Source organism: Scatophagus argus, chromosome 5 (genome assembly GCF_020382885.2).
Source record: "Scatophagus argus isolate fScaArg1 chromosome 5, fScaArg1.pri, whole genome shotgun sequence".
Taxonomy (NCBI): Eukaryota; Metazoa; Chordata; class Actinopteri; family Scatophagidae; genus Scatophagus; species Scatophagus argus.
Window position 1 is genome coordinate 9,093,009 of NC_058497.1, and position 13,869 is coordinate 9,106,877.

At 40.7% G+C, this 13,869-nt stretch overlaps 1 protein-coding gene across 2 annotated transcripts; it reads left to right on the forward strand.

Annotated features, from left to right (window-relative positions):
- The first annotated feature begins 564 nt into the window (after window positions 1–564).
- Window positions 565–12,763, forward strand: sgcg (sarcoglycan, gamma). Of its 2 annotated transcripts, none has more exons than XM_046390460.1 (8): window positions 565–866; window positions 4,754–4,951; window positions 5,532–5,636; window positions 7,207–7,294; window positions 8,082–8,201; window positions 9,911–9,983; window positions 10,153–10,276; window positions 11,277–12,763. In XM_046390460.1, exons 2-8 carry the CDS (start codon window positions 4,757–4,759, stop codon window positions 11,442–11,444), a joined length of 873 nt encoding a protein of 290 aa, XP_046246416.1. In that variant the 5' UTR covers window positions 565–866; window positions 4,754–4,756; the 3' UTR covers window positions 11,445–12,763. The 2 variants fall into 2 exon arrangements, with proteins under 2 accessions (XP_046246416.1, XP_046246415.1); XM_046390459.1 differs by having other exon boundaries at window positions 567–866; window positions 4,750–4,951.
- The last annotated feature ends 1,106 nt before the right edge of the window (window positions 12,764–13,869 follow it).

Genomic DNA, 13,869 nt, shown 5'->3' on the forward strand with positions numbered 1-13,869 from the left:
GTGTCATACTAGGGAAAAAGTATAAGTGCATTCCATTTAGGTGAGCTAGTTTCAGGGTCTTTCTGTTGTGGAACTTGATAGAACTGAGCCATCATTAATGAAGTTTGTTATGCCTGTGCTTTTAATGCCAGGACAAGTCAAAAGAAGGCCTGTTCCCTGCATACCCCCCCCCAATTTTAAACTGACCAGAGGTCTAAACAGTCAATAAGGAGCAGCCTGTATAAGGACATATATCGTTTGTAATTTTGTAACACTGAAGGATGTCTTTGGTTTATTAACATTTGTTCACCTAAAGCATAAAGTTCTGAAAATGAGCTGTATGTTGAGTCCAGCCTGCTGCCTGACATGCCGTGTTGTCTGCTCTGCCCCTCTGACGTGCTCTCACAACACAGTTTCACCTCGTGCTGAGAGCCATGACTGAAGTCTCAGATTAGACTGGACTGCATCGAAGCCTGGCCGGTGAAAGTGACTCACTGGTATGGAAGACAAACGGCGTCTGGACCTCTACCCCTATGGTTAGTTCTCCTCCTCCTCCTCCTCCCTCTTCCTCTCTCTCTCTCTCTCTCTCACACACACACACACACACACACACACGGCTACACGCTGGTGACATTCAAATATCTGGAGAAAGCCTAAAAGAAAGGGCAGAGAGGAGTGGGAGTGTACCGTACACAGAGGGCAGTGAGTGGGAGCGCCGCCCCGTGGCCAATGGACAGCTCACTTCCAGAGCTGGATTTATGGCACGCAGCTGTTGAGGAGCTGACAGACGTGTGAGGAGCTCAAGCGCCGCCGCTGCTGCTGCTTCTCAAGCCGCTCGTACCAGCCCGAGCTCCGCTTACTGTTGCGCCGTGCCTCAACACACCACGGTGAGTGGTCTGCCTTTTCTAACTCCACACATTCTGTGTCTTCTTGTTGTTGTTTTTTTTTTGTAACTTTCTCTTAATATAATGTTAAAGTGTTCTGTAATGGCAACCTTTGACCTACTGTACAATTTCTCCATTTTTTTCCTATGTTTCTTCGTGCTGTGGTTACTTTGCAGCCTTCACAGAAGTAGTTTGGGATTTGAAAAAAGTGTTTTCTGGTTGCCAGCTGTCGGCAGTTTTACCATACATGGCCAGCAATATTGGCATACAAAAATAACTTTGTGAAAGGGCACCTCAGTTGCGTTTTGTGTGCTTTATGAGCAACACTCCTGTGTCTTATTGTTATTCATTAGTTATACATATGTAATGTGTGTGTCTGTGTGTGTCCTGTGCCTCTTCTGTTAAATTTAGTTCACAATGCTGTAATCTATTTTTAGAAGTTGAGAGTGGAGTCACTGACTACACAGACAGACACAAACTACAGCCCGGTGCTCAGCTTTACATCGCTCCACACGCCCGGCTCCTCTGAGTATTCCTCTGCGAACGTCCTCCAGCTCAATAGTTTGAGCTTTCCTCACTGAAACTTTTTGCATTCAGTCAGGTCAACTCCGGGCTAAGAGGAAAGCTTGGACTGTCAATTACAGCCAGACCTTGTGAATTTTGGCGAGCAGTTCGCCTGTCAGGCCCAGCACACCCAGAGGTCGAACAGCAGCGAGACAGAGCCAGGCAGGGAGCATCACTCGTTTAAGGTTAATTGAGAGGCTGCACTAGGATAAATAGCCCTCCTAACTGTGCTGAACCAAGTGCTGTTCATCTCTGGGAGCAGGAGACTGTGTTTGGGGTCTACAGTGCCTTTCAATCTTGCTTCAGATTGTCTCTCCAGTGGTGCATGATCCATATGTGTGAAGTTCTAAAGTTTTAGACTGACGGTATTGTTTAAAATAAGCAGTTTTTATCACCAGAAGGCTTAGAAAATAAAGGCATCAACCCGATAAAAACTATTTTCTCTCTAAATCTGCAAAGTCTGACTGTGTTTCCGTCCATTAATTCCCATAAGTTGAGGATTCCTGGCACTTGAGCAGTGGGACTGTTCAGAGAGTGTTTATTTGGGTTGCTATGGAAGGATCTGTCTGTGGCTGAAGGGCTGGTGGTAACATTGAAACTGGAGCTGGACGATGCCTTCAAAGATCCTGCCTCAAAGCTGCTTCCTCCTGCCGCTGAAGTGCAGAGACCTCTTAATAACTTCATTTAATGTAATTAGGCTGAGTTAGATCAAATTCATTAAGATCATAATGAACAAGTCCAGAGCTCTTTTATCCTCACTGCTCATTTGCCCAAAGTGCACAACAGGCTGATCAACATCTTAACACGCAAATAATCTGTAGCTGTTAATGGGTATAGTGAGTGGATATTGGAATCAGTCAGTTTAACAGACCCAGATTAATCTTAGTCCTTTTCTGAGCCACAGTGAAAAACACCAAATAATAAAGCCTAGCTGAATCCACTAAACTAGCTGACATCTTGTGGCGTACACACTCATGACAAGTTTCTGTTCCTCTGCTGCGTTGTTGAGATTCAGTTTGTCATTATCAGTCATTCTCACAAGTACAATTAATAAATAGAAATGAGGTGAGATCCTGGCAAAAAAAAATTATTTCACATACCTTATCTTATCAACCTTTGCTCCCCACTCCCCTTGGAAATAGCAAATTTCATTTTTCCTCCCTTTTCAGGCAGCATTCATTTGTATGGTTGTGAATTAAGGACCCTTCATCACAGCTGGGCTCACAGGCCATGTGACAGGTCCTGCCGAGACCCAGATTTGGTCATAGAAATACTCCTTACTTATACCACCACGCCTCCTCCCTCTGTTTACCACAAACAACCAGAAATGAGCCATGGAGACTGTAGGATTGTATCTTTGTTTCAACAAAATGTCTCCTCCTGGACCTCAGAGAGTTTAGATCCCAGCAGCGAATGTGTATGATATCATTCAGTGGCCCTTGTAGTGAGGATGGAATGTGATTTATTTCATTATTTACAGAAACACTTATTTTAGTTTGTTCATATCACATGTTGCTGCTGTATGCAGAGTTTGTCAGCCCTTCTCTGCTTGTATCATCACATGGGAGTCACAGTAGGTTGATGGGCCAACTGAACATCTGTTAATGTCAAAGAATTACTTTTTGCTTTGAAAAGTGGCTCCTTTAACATGATGGAAAACACCTTTACTGTGGCAGTAAGACAGAACATCTGTCCTGTATGTAAATGAGCCTGACTACTTGGAGTCTGAACGCTGTCGGCTTTAGAAAACACTGCTGAGACAACCAACATACATCTTTGTTCAGATAACTTTTCCCATAAATTTGATATGTGGCAACTGTTGATGAAGATTAGGAGCAGTTTGTTGCATAAAGATGCAGTCTGTCTTTGTTTCTGCTGGCTTTTGGTGTGTTATTGACTCCTAACAATTTGCAACGTACAGCATTTTCTTCAGGCCTTGTCTTCAGTGAACGCAGCTCTCCTTGCAGCCTTTTATTAATTCAGATTACTCAATAGAGAGTGACACGGCTCCCCTCCGTGCGGCTGTGCGGTCCTTGGCTCCACTGTGCTCCAACACACACTTCCCGTGTTGCTGTGAAATCTGTCCCTGAGGGTTTCCTGTTGTCACTGTGTCAGATGGTCCAAATGTGCTGACTGGGGGGCTTGCTCACAGGTTCTGCAGTCCTGCAGTCCTGGAGCTCTGTACCCTCACACGAACTGAATACAGAGAACTACTGTGCTTTGAAATATGCTGACATTCATCTCTTTGGTTGCATTGATATCCTGCTGCTGTGTGGCCACAAGGTACCGCCTCTGCTCTGTAATAAGTAGCATTTTCCTTTGCCTGTTTCAAAAACTACCGGAAATCTGGTCAAGTTTTCCATTGGCTCAACAAGCCAGATATCCATTGGTTCTGTGCATGAGCTGTGGGATTGTAAATGAAATACTGTGCGCTGTGTGTACCGTCGTACATCGGCAACTGAACAGAGTGAATTCAGGTTTTACAGCATGTATTTGAGATATTTGTCAAAGAAATCAGCCTCACAACATAATTCTGACAGCAGCAATCCATTTCAGCCCCAACCGATAGCGAAGATCTGTTGCTGCTTGCTATTTTTCATATCACGATATTGTATTGATTCAAGATATTGATATCTGATTGATGTCCAAAGAATCTTAAAACCTGTATTCAGGATAACGGCGCAGATGGGTGGAAATTTTCTCCTTTAAACATCCAAAAAGGTAAAAAATGAAAAGAAAAATTTGTCTTCTCTTGAACTGACAAATAGAATGTGCAGGTTAACTGGACCAGGCAAACTGCAGTACAAATATGCTAACAGTCACTATGAATGCATACTTCACAGACATGCTAAAAGCTACTATAATAAATATTTTTATGTTAACAGCTCCCTCCAGTTGTAAGGTGATTGTATCAGAAGCTACAAAGAGACTACAAAGAATCTGTTTTTGCTTTACAAGTGCTGGATAGGCAACATTTTACATATAAACATAATTAAATATGTCAGCATTGCATTCACAGCTCTTTTCATTGTCCTTAAGTGACCAAAAGTAAGAGAATGAATAAAACAACAACAATAGTAATAATAATAATGATAATTTATTGGGGCTTAAATATATTGGTGGTTTTGTCAGATTCTCTGTGTATCCAGTTAGCCTATTTTACATACTGTTACTTTCCATGGCCTGTTTTCTCTGATCCTTGACAATTTACCACTGACTTTGTGGTATGTTATGCCAGAGTAACGTTTTTATATGTGTGTGCGTGTTTCTTTTTAACATCTGTTTTGTTGCCCATGTACCTGTCTTTGTGTGTTATGCCCAGCCAGCAGATGGTGCGTGAGCAGTATGTCACCACCACCCAGGGCAGCAGCGTGCCCAGGCCGGTGCCCGACTACGTCCACAAGATCGGCATTTATGGCTGGAGGAAGCGCTGCCTCTACTTGTTTGTCCTGCTGCTCATCATCATACTGGTGGTCAACTTCGCCCTCACCATCTGGATCCTCAGGGTGATGTGGTTCAACACGGTACGCATGACTCACCTTGGTAGGCTTTTCAGCTGGGGCAGTTTTCACTCTGTTCTTTGCCCCCTTTTTTCCTGCATGGATTTTCTTTATATCCTCAGGCTTTGATTGTTTGTCCAACACACTGATCTGCTGACCTTTTATTATTATTAGCAGAATAAGCAGCAGCATTATCTATCATGGAGTGATGCTTGGCTGTCTAGAGATAGTTAATGTGTTTTTTTCCTTGTCAGTCCAGATGGCGGCTGTGGATTTATGCAGAAGCAAACCAAGAAATGCAACAAACCGACACACACACTTAGATACACATATACACACAGTTGTGAAATGCCTGCACAGCTAGAGCTGCTGTCTAGTTTATTCTCAGAGTGCCCAGAACTACAGGGAACACAAGTGTTACGTCTGTTTCCAAGTAAATCAAGATTCCTCACCTCCTAACATGCCATGTTTGGGATTCTTAACTTTGAGAAAAAGCTGTTTTACACTTAATCATACAGCTTCACTTGTACATTGTCATTTGCCTGTTAAACCAATCTTGCTGTATCTTCATTTGACTGTGCGTGTGCATTTGTTTTGGTTGTAGGAAGGGATGGGATATCTCCAAGTACACTCAGACGGGGTCAAGCTGGAGGAGGGCGAGTCAGAGTTTCTTTTCCCTGTCTATGCTCAGGAGATCCACTCCAGAGAAGTAAGATAATCAGGAACGCACACTTTTCTTGCTCCTCTTCCCACATTTTCCTTCACTCTGCCATTCTTCTTATCCTCCCCCTCTACCGTTTGCTCTCCTCCCTCTTCATTACCAAACTACTTTGCACATTTCAGTGACCTGACAGTCTAGCCATTATCTTATCTCGCTGTTTACCAAACTTTGTTCTGAGTTGGATTTAAGCAGACTACATGTGCTGTGATCAACAAAATCTAATCCTTTGCAGACACTCAGGACACAGCAGTTTTTGTCCAGCTGTAGTGAGCAAACTACATATTTCTGACTGTACTTTTTTGGGAGATGTGTCAGAGCAAGCTGGATTTGGCAGTCCCACATGGTGCACGTGGTGGTGCAGTGAGTTCCCCATTAACCTCAGGGATATTTGTGGTGAAAAGTAGTTTATGGCCCGCCTGCTAGCAGCAGATGGGAACACTTTTCTGCAGTTGTTTACATGTTATGGCTTTTCTTGCTCATAGCAGCAATTTTTGTAGCATTCTTCCTGCTTTATAGGCCTCATTAAAAAGGCATTGTATTCTTCATTTATGGACGGACACTTCTTCTAATGTCTGGATTTCTGTTGAGATTCAAGATTTAGTGAGCCGCTGTTTCACCTTCGACATGGAAGTTAGTTTTGCAGATCATTTATATAAACAGGGCGTCCTTACAGCTGCAGAGGAGCAGCGATGATTTATTGCTGTGGTTGCCTCATTTAAACACTTTGTAAAAGCTTAGTTTTTCAGTAATCTCTCTCTCAGTTATCCAGTGTCAAGTCCTCTGCTAACATTTGTGTAAAGTTTGTGTATCACTGTCGAATAAGGCATAATTTATAAAGGGTGCAGCCTATGTCCTGTATGGCACATCGACACCTCTTTAACTTAGTAACCATAAAATCAACAAGACAACCCCCTCAAAAAAAGTACAAAAATAAAAATACAAATGAAGAAATATGCACTGCCATAACATTGTAAAAAGAGGAAAACTAGAATGAAACACTAAAAAGAAGGTGTTGAAAAGCTGTTACTGCTTAATAAATCACTTACTAATTCTTCACAGGCCAGTCTTTAACAAGAAAAACCTTTGAATTTTCAGATTATGCAAAATCTTTCTCTCCTGGTCTGGCATGTTTGTACTGGAAAATGTTTTTATGTCCGTCTGTTAAAGGGAACATTTCTGATGAACAAAAATGACAGAACAAGTGTTCAGCCAGTGTGTGTGTGCGCCATATTTTTCTCCCATCTATTTTTTTCCAGTTACTGCCGACATGCTCACAAGGACAATGCTAACATGCTAATGTTCAGTAGTTATGATGTTCACCATCTCAGTAGAGATTTCTATCAGGCTAACATTTGCTAAAATCACAGCTACCAAATATAGATGAGGCTGATGGGAATGCTGTGGCTACATGGCTAAAATCCTCATCGTTCACGTCAAATTGTACAACTTTTAAGAAAGTATTCTTTCATTCAATATATGTGTTATTTTCTCTGTTTTTTTAAAAAATGTGCATCGGTTGCTTTTACACAGCATAGAAAACAGGCATTTTTTTTTCCAGGACTCGTCACTTCTAGTGCACTCATCAGAAAATGTTTCCCTCAATGCCCGCAATGAAAATGGTGATGTCACAGGGAGGATATCAGTGGGTAAGAGCCTTAAAGAGGACGCATGTACACACACAGAGACACATATAGCACTCATGCATGACAAAGTATTCCTTTGATGTATGGGAGCAATGGTAAAGTCATTCACACATTTGTCCTGCAGCAATTTCTCATCCAACATTAACAGTGACAAGAAGCCATCTTTCCATTTATAATCTCTTAGATTTCCATTTAAAATCCATTAAGTGCAACATTCCTCTCCCTACCGTTGCCTCTGGATCACTCTGTATTACACAGAGGGCCTGAGGCATGTGGAGGATCATATTTGTGCTTCCTTTATGGCTCACTGACGGCTGCGTTGGAGTATTTTGTCATAATTAAAAGGCCAACAAATGACCCAACTAATTGCCGTTTTTCTCTGTGCCGTTATGTGTCCATGATCATTAAGTCATAAAAAGCATAGTTTGCATCCTCTTGGCCCTTAGTTCTAAAAAGTGAAATGCTTGTTAGAGAAGATTACATGCCGGTTCACATTTGAAGGTGTTAAATATCACACTGACTGATCTACCTGCTTTAGATTTGCTTCTCACAGGAGTGGGAACATTAACATAGTGAGGGGTAAAATGAAATAACCTCAGATATGTTACTCTCTACCTCATGGATTAACGTACCCATTTTATTTAGTCAATGGCCATTATATTCTAAAAGTACCGCAGATCTAAAAGGTATACAGGAAGAGAAATATTTGATTTTGATTATTGTAATATTTCCATGTAATATTACCAAACTCCTTCAGGTATTCTAACTGTTGTTGTTTTCATCATTGCAGGTCCAAAAGAGGCTCAGGGACATGCTCGAAATCTGCTCATTAACTCCCACAATGACAACATGCTGTTCAGTGCAGATGGCGACCAGACTGTGATTGGACCAGACAAACTACGAGTCACAGGTACACCAGTGTCCACCACCTGCTATTTTCTTGGAAACATTGCACACTTCTTGGCGAAAATGTTTCTCAGATTTGGAAAAAAATAATATTGACAACAGATGTGAACTCAGCAGAGGCAGTTTGGTTTCATGGCAGATTTCTCTGCAGCAATCCATCAGCTAAGGACAAAGAATGGATGCAGTCATTTTCATAATTGTTTATGTCATACAGCTGAGTGCATGGATATATCTAAAGTACACCTACATAGAAATGAAATGTCAGGAGCTCAGTTATCTAAACCTGAACATGCATTAATGCCATGTAGGTGAGATCCATTTACATTAAGTGTTATTATTTCATCTTTGGTTTTGAGACAGTGAGAGAAATATAACGCCTACCACACGGTATGTCGTATTTTACAACAAGGCATGGAAGGGTAAAGAACTGCAATAGCAGGCTGAACCATCCCCCATTTTTTTCTGCCTCTCTGCATCCAATGTGTTTGTGTATTGATGGTGTTGTGTGTCACTGACCACACACTGTGGTGGCTGATTAATGTTGAACAGAGTGTCAGCTGATCGCTTCATAATGCCTGGGGTCATTTTGATCCACACAGAGCAGCATGCAGCAGCAGAGGAGCTGTTTAGTAAGATATTTGAAACAAAGCTTCTGTCGAGTAGTTACATCCACCACAGTTGGATCCACATTCTGCATGGTTTGTGGGGGTATCGCATCCAGTTTTACCTTGTGTCTCCCCAAACTGCCTCGCTTTCTTCTTTAGCATTGCCTTATTTATGGAAGTCAAAGTGAACAGACAACACACTCTTCCTTTTTAAGAACAAACTGTAAACTGTTCTCTGTGCAGCAGAGTACAGACATGCTAGCAGCTCTGCTTTGAACTAAATGCTAATGTCACCATGCTAACATGCTCACTGTGATGATGCTAACATGCTCATGCTAAGCAGTCAAAATGTTTGCCGTCTTAGTTTTCATTAGCATTCTAGCATGCTAGCATTTTCTAATTAGCAAAATGTATTTCTGCCCTGGGGACCATGAATGTCTCCTGATGCCAACTGACATAATAGTTGCTGAGATATTTCAGTCTGGACCAAAGTGGTAGACTTATCTTAGTTATCTTATAATTTTAACTTTTTGTATAAGTCTATGGGCAGTCCAGTGGTTCATATCAAGAGGGTTCCAGGTTCGAATCCCAGTCTGGGCCCTTCTGTGTGGAGTTTGCATGCTCTCCCTGTGCCTGTGTGGGTTTTCTCCGGGTTCCTACCACAATATCAAAAACATGCAGGTAGGTTATTTGGCTACTCTACATTGCCCCCTAGGTGTGAGTGTGAGAGTGTGTGGTTGTCTGCCCTGCGATTGGCGACCAGTCCAGGGTGTACCCCGCCTCTTACCTGTAGTTAGCTTGGATAGACTCCAGCCCCCCTGTGACCCTGACGGATAAGCGGTGTAGACGATGGATGGATGTCAATCTGTGTCTTGTATTAAAAATGTTACACACACAGTTACAGGATCAGTATACACATATGCATCAGGCCTTCAGACTGCAGTAGATCTGTAACTCAGTGGTTTTCAAAGTAAGGTCCAGGAACTCCTGGGGCTCCTTAAGAGGATTCCACTGGTAATGGGTTTCTTATACTTTCTGTAATAGAATATTTGTGATATTTGTGATGTGCATTGTGATATATAAGTATGTGAATGTGTTTCTCCATCAGGTCCTGAAGGAGCATTATTCCAGCATTCAGTGGAGGTGCCCCTGCTGAGATCAGAACTTTTAAAAGATCTGAGGTGGCCATCTTGTACTGCATGGGTCCTATTATTGGATAATACATAAAGACTGATTCCCTATTTGTGGAAGAAGTAATATGATGAATAATAAGGATGAAAGCTGTTCTTATAATTTTATATAGCTACAGTATATAAAAAGTTATATAATGTTGCGCTGTTTTTGTTTAAGGTTGGAGTCTCCTACTCGCTCTCTTAGTATGGACGCACCAAAAGGCGTTCATATGAAAGCACTGGCTGGCAACATTGAGGTCGCTTCCAACATGGATGTTATTCTGCAGTCTAGTATAGGACTGGTAAGACAAACACTGTACACTTCTTGAAATCTGCTATACACCAACTTCTGGTCTGTTTTTTCTTTTGACCATCACTGGAGTATATAATACAAAGTATGCTTTTCAGCAACATGTAGCTTCATGCTTCTATAATCTCTAACAGCCACACCTGGGAGCTTTTCACCCAAAAGTGCCTCAATCAAGTGACGTACAACACTAGATGTGCTTTTCCATTTATTGGATGTTTTTCTCTAAAATAGCTTATGGATTACAGGTTCTATTTTAGTTCTACATTTCTTCTTAATTTTGTTGTAAAAATTGACATATATGGTTATGGCTGTAGAGGTAGGTTACTGACAGTAAGAAGAGACATTATGCAAACTATTTGGACTTCTAGTTAATATGTATTTGTTAGATTGAGGAGTTCTTTAGATGGCCAAAAAGAGCACAGAGATATCTATCTGAAACTCTGTGATGAGTTCAATACCTTTTGAATGTTTCTCAGATTTGGAAAAAAAATAGTATTGACAACAGATGTGAACTCAGCAGAGGCAGTTTGGTGATTCTGGCTGAATCATAGCTAGGTAATTACTCTTGTGCAACTAAATGGCTGAACTAGATAAAGTTTTTTTTTCCCAAGCATTTCACCTTTTAGAATTAATTCCAGGCACATGTATGTCAACGCAGTTTCAGCCTATACCATATACCATACCATACTCATCTCTTTTCTTGCTATAGGGTAAAAAACTGGGTGAACTTGTCATAGATAATTGTAAAAGTTATTTGAGTGCTCACATAATTTTTATTCTGTCACATGATGGTGGACTTTGTATCACATTCTATTTGTTATATCTTCCTTACGGACCAGCAGCTGGTTAGGGACTGGACATCTCCCACCGCACTCTGTGCCATGCTATACGTATGGACTCGCATTAGGCGGGAAGAATGAAGCAGAGTGATATTTTCTTGTGTATTCAATCCCACTCTGTTCTCCTTGCTCTCCGTGCTGTCTGCTGTGCAGCTGGTGCTGGACGCTGAAACGGTACGCATGCCGAGCCTGCCCCTGAGCAAAGGAGGAGTTTCTGGAAATGCTCAGGGTCTCTATGAGGTCTGTGTCTGTCCCAGCGGCAAGCTCTTCCTGTCCAAGGCTGGAGTCACCTCCACTTGCAGTGAGAATCAGGAGTGCTAGAAAGACTACGTAATCAATTTTTGATCTCTCAGTAGATGCATTTTCTGAGAGGCAACAAGCACAACTGTTTATATCTGACTTTTTTTTTTTTTAAATCTTTATCCCACAGTGGATCTATGATGATCTCAGTGTTAAAATGCCACTGGCACATCAAGGCCTGCAAAAATACAAATGGCTGCTGGCTTACATGTTGAAGATGTCATGAAATGCATCCGTTTAGTTGCATTTATGACCTTCTAACTATTCAGCTGAAACAAATTGGCACTCAGTTCTAAATTTATCTGCATCAGAGCTTTGTGGATTTTTTTTTTTTATACATACAATCTTGGCTGGGCAATGAGGAGCTGGTAACAGCTTACATCCTATGCAATATTATCTTGTGGTGCAATAAACAAAAGTGATGCATATCAAGGGCTTGGGTTAATCATAATGTTTATTGATTTTGGTTTACTTATGCTTCTTATTCCAAGCCCTTGGTATGGAACTTTTTGTCTAGGTGTTTAGCATGCTTTATTTAATTGGAGAAACAAAATATAGAATTGTTGGTATATATTTTGTCATTGTCACAGACACTTTAGGTAATTTAGAGATGGATTTTTATCTGCTTTTTTTCTTAACTCAAATTCAGCCACGACAGCAGGCAACACACTTGTTTATTGTTTTGTTTCAACTGCTTTATAGGCATTAGATTAAAATATTGTATTCATAAGGCATAATAAAGTTTTAGTGTGGTGTCACGTGTGTAATTATCTTTGGTTTTTTTTCTTCAGCTTATAATGTTATGTATGCTTGGCCTGTGTAATTTTTAAGGCCTAAAAACCTAAGCATATAATTATGCATTAGCTACAAGACAGTCTGTATTTGTTCAGTAACATTATTCACATCTAAGTGTTGATAAAAAAAACATTACCACGGCAAAACGCAAACATACAAAACAGGTCTAATAAATGTACTTTGGTTGTGGGAAGTTTATGATTCTGAGTGGAAACATTATAGGATTATTTTGCGTTTTGCATCATATATGCATTGATTTTCTTTTCACACAATATGCATGACAGGTAATTAACATTTACCTCTACCACAATATTAAGATTTTGGTTCACTATGTTAAAAAGGCAATATTTTGTGATGTGATGTTAAATTGAGTTTAGCAATAATTTAACTGCAAGACTGTTTTTAGCAAAATTGCCATCTCATGGTATTGTATTATCATTGTCGGTGTTAATAAGTAGATAGGTAGTTATGTTCTGGCATATTTTGAAGTGTGTAATGTGTATTTATTAATTTTGTATGGGAATAAACTTTGTGCTATTCTTCTATGTGTCAGTGACAGTGAATCATTCTTGTCCTCTTGTTTTTCAAATGATAGGGCTCATGTTTTCTAGTTAATGCATTACATATTACAGGTCCACTGTTGCTTGTGTTGGTCTATGCACCAAAGCTGTGATGTAGAGATACACTATATGGGCAAAAGTATTGGGTTATCTGACATGTAATAGTCAGATGAACAGGGACTTTAATGACATCACGTTTTTTTTATGTGAATCTTAGCCCATTCATGCCGCAGAGCAATAGTGAGGTCCAATACTGATGTTCCAGTTCATTCCAAAGGTGTTTGATGGGATTGAGGTCAGGGCTCTGCGTGGGCTAATCAAGTTCTTCCACACCAAACTCATCCTGGGCTTTGCTTTGTGCACCGGAGCACAGTCATCCTGGAGTAGAAAAGGGCCTTCCCCACACTGTTGCCACAAAGTTGGAAGCATAGCATTGTCCAAAATGTCTTGGCATGCTGAACCGCTAAGATTTCCTTTCACTAGAAGGAAGAGGCCCAGCCCAGCCCCTAAAAAGCAGGGCCATTACATTACTTTTGTCTATATAGTATAGCTCATGCAGTTTTAATCATTTTGTAAACATGTTTTTTGGCTCTCTAATGCGCTCTAGTGGACAAGCTCTGCAGTATCATCAGGATGCACAAAACAGATTATCTGACCGCCAGCATAAACAAATGGACTTAAGCCTGCAAACCAAGAGAACAAACTTTCTGATCTTATTCAGTAGGTCCAAATGAGTATTTGTTGTCACATTTGAGGCCTTTGTGCATATGTCTACATGATAATACCAATGTTGGTACCAGTTGGTCAAATCAGGATTTCTCAAATTAAGTGATTAAATCATATATGGGTCACACTTCAATGAAAAAAAGTCATATCAATCAGATTTTATTGTTATGTGTGAACTTCATCATTATTCCACAACTAAACTTTTTTCTCTATCACATATAAACTTAGAGCCCCTACTGGCTGTGACAGTCCCACCAATCCCACCATAAAGACTACATTATAACTGAGTTAATATTTCTCCACTTAGAAAACAAATAGGTTGTTTGGCAGGCAAATAAATTACTTAGTACAATCTGATGCAATAC

Bases quoted from the DNA above. Each gene is read 5' to 3' on its own strand.
- sgcg (XM_046390460.1), top strand. From the start codon at position 4,757: ATGGTGCGTGAGCAGTATGTCACCACCACCCAGGGCAGCAGCGTGCCC. The intron at 4,952-5,531 runs GTACGCATGACT...TTTTGGTTGTAG, and splicing joins GGGTGATGTGGTTCAACACG to GAAGGGATGGGATATCTCCA. The intron at 5,637-7,206 runs GTAAGATAATCA...TTTTTTTTCCAG, and splicing joins AGGAGATCCACTCCAGAGAA to GACTCGTCACTTCTAGTGCA.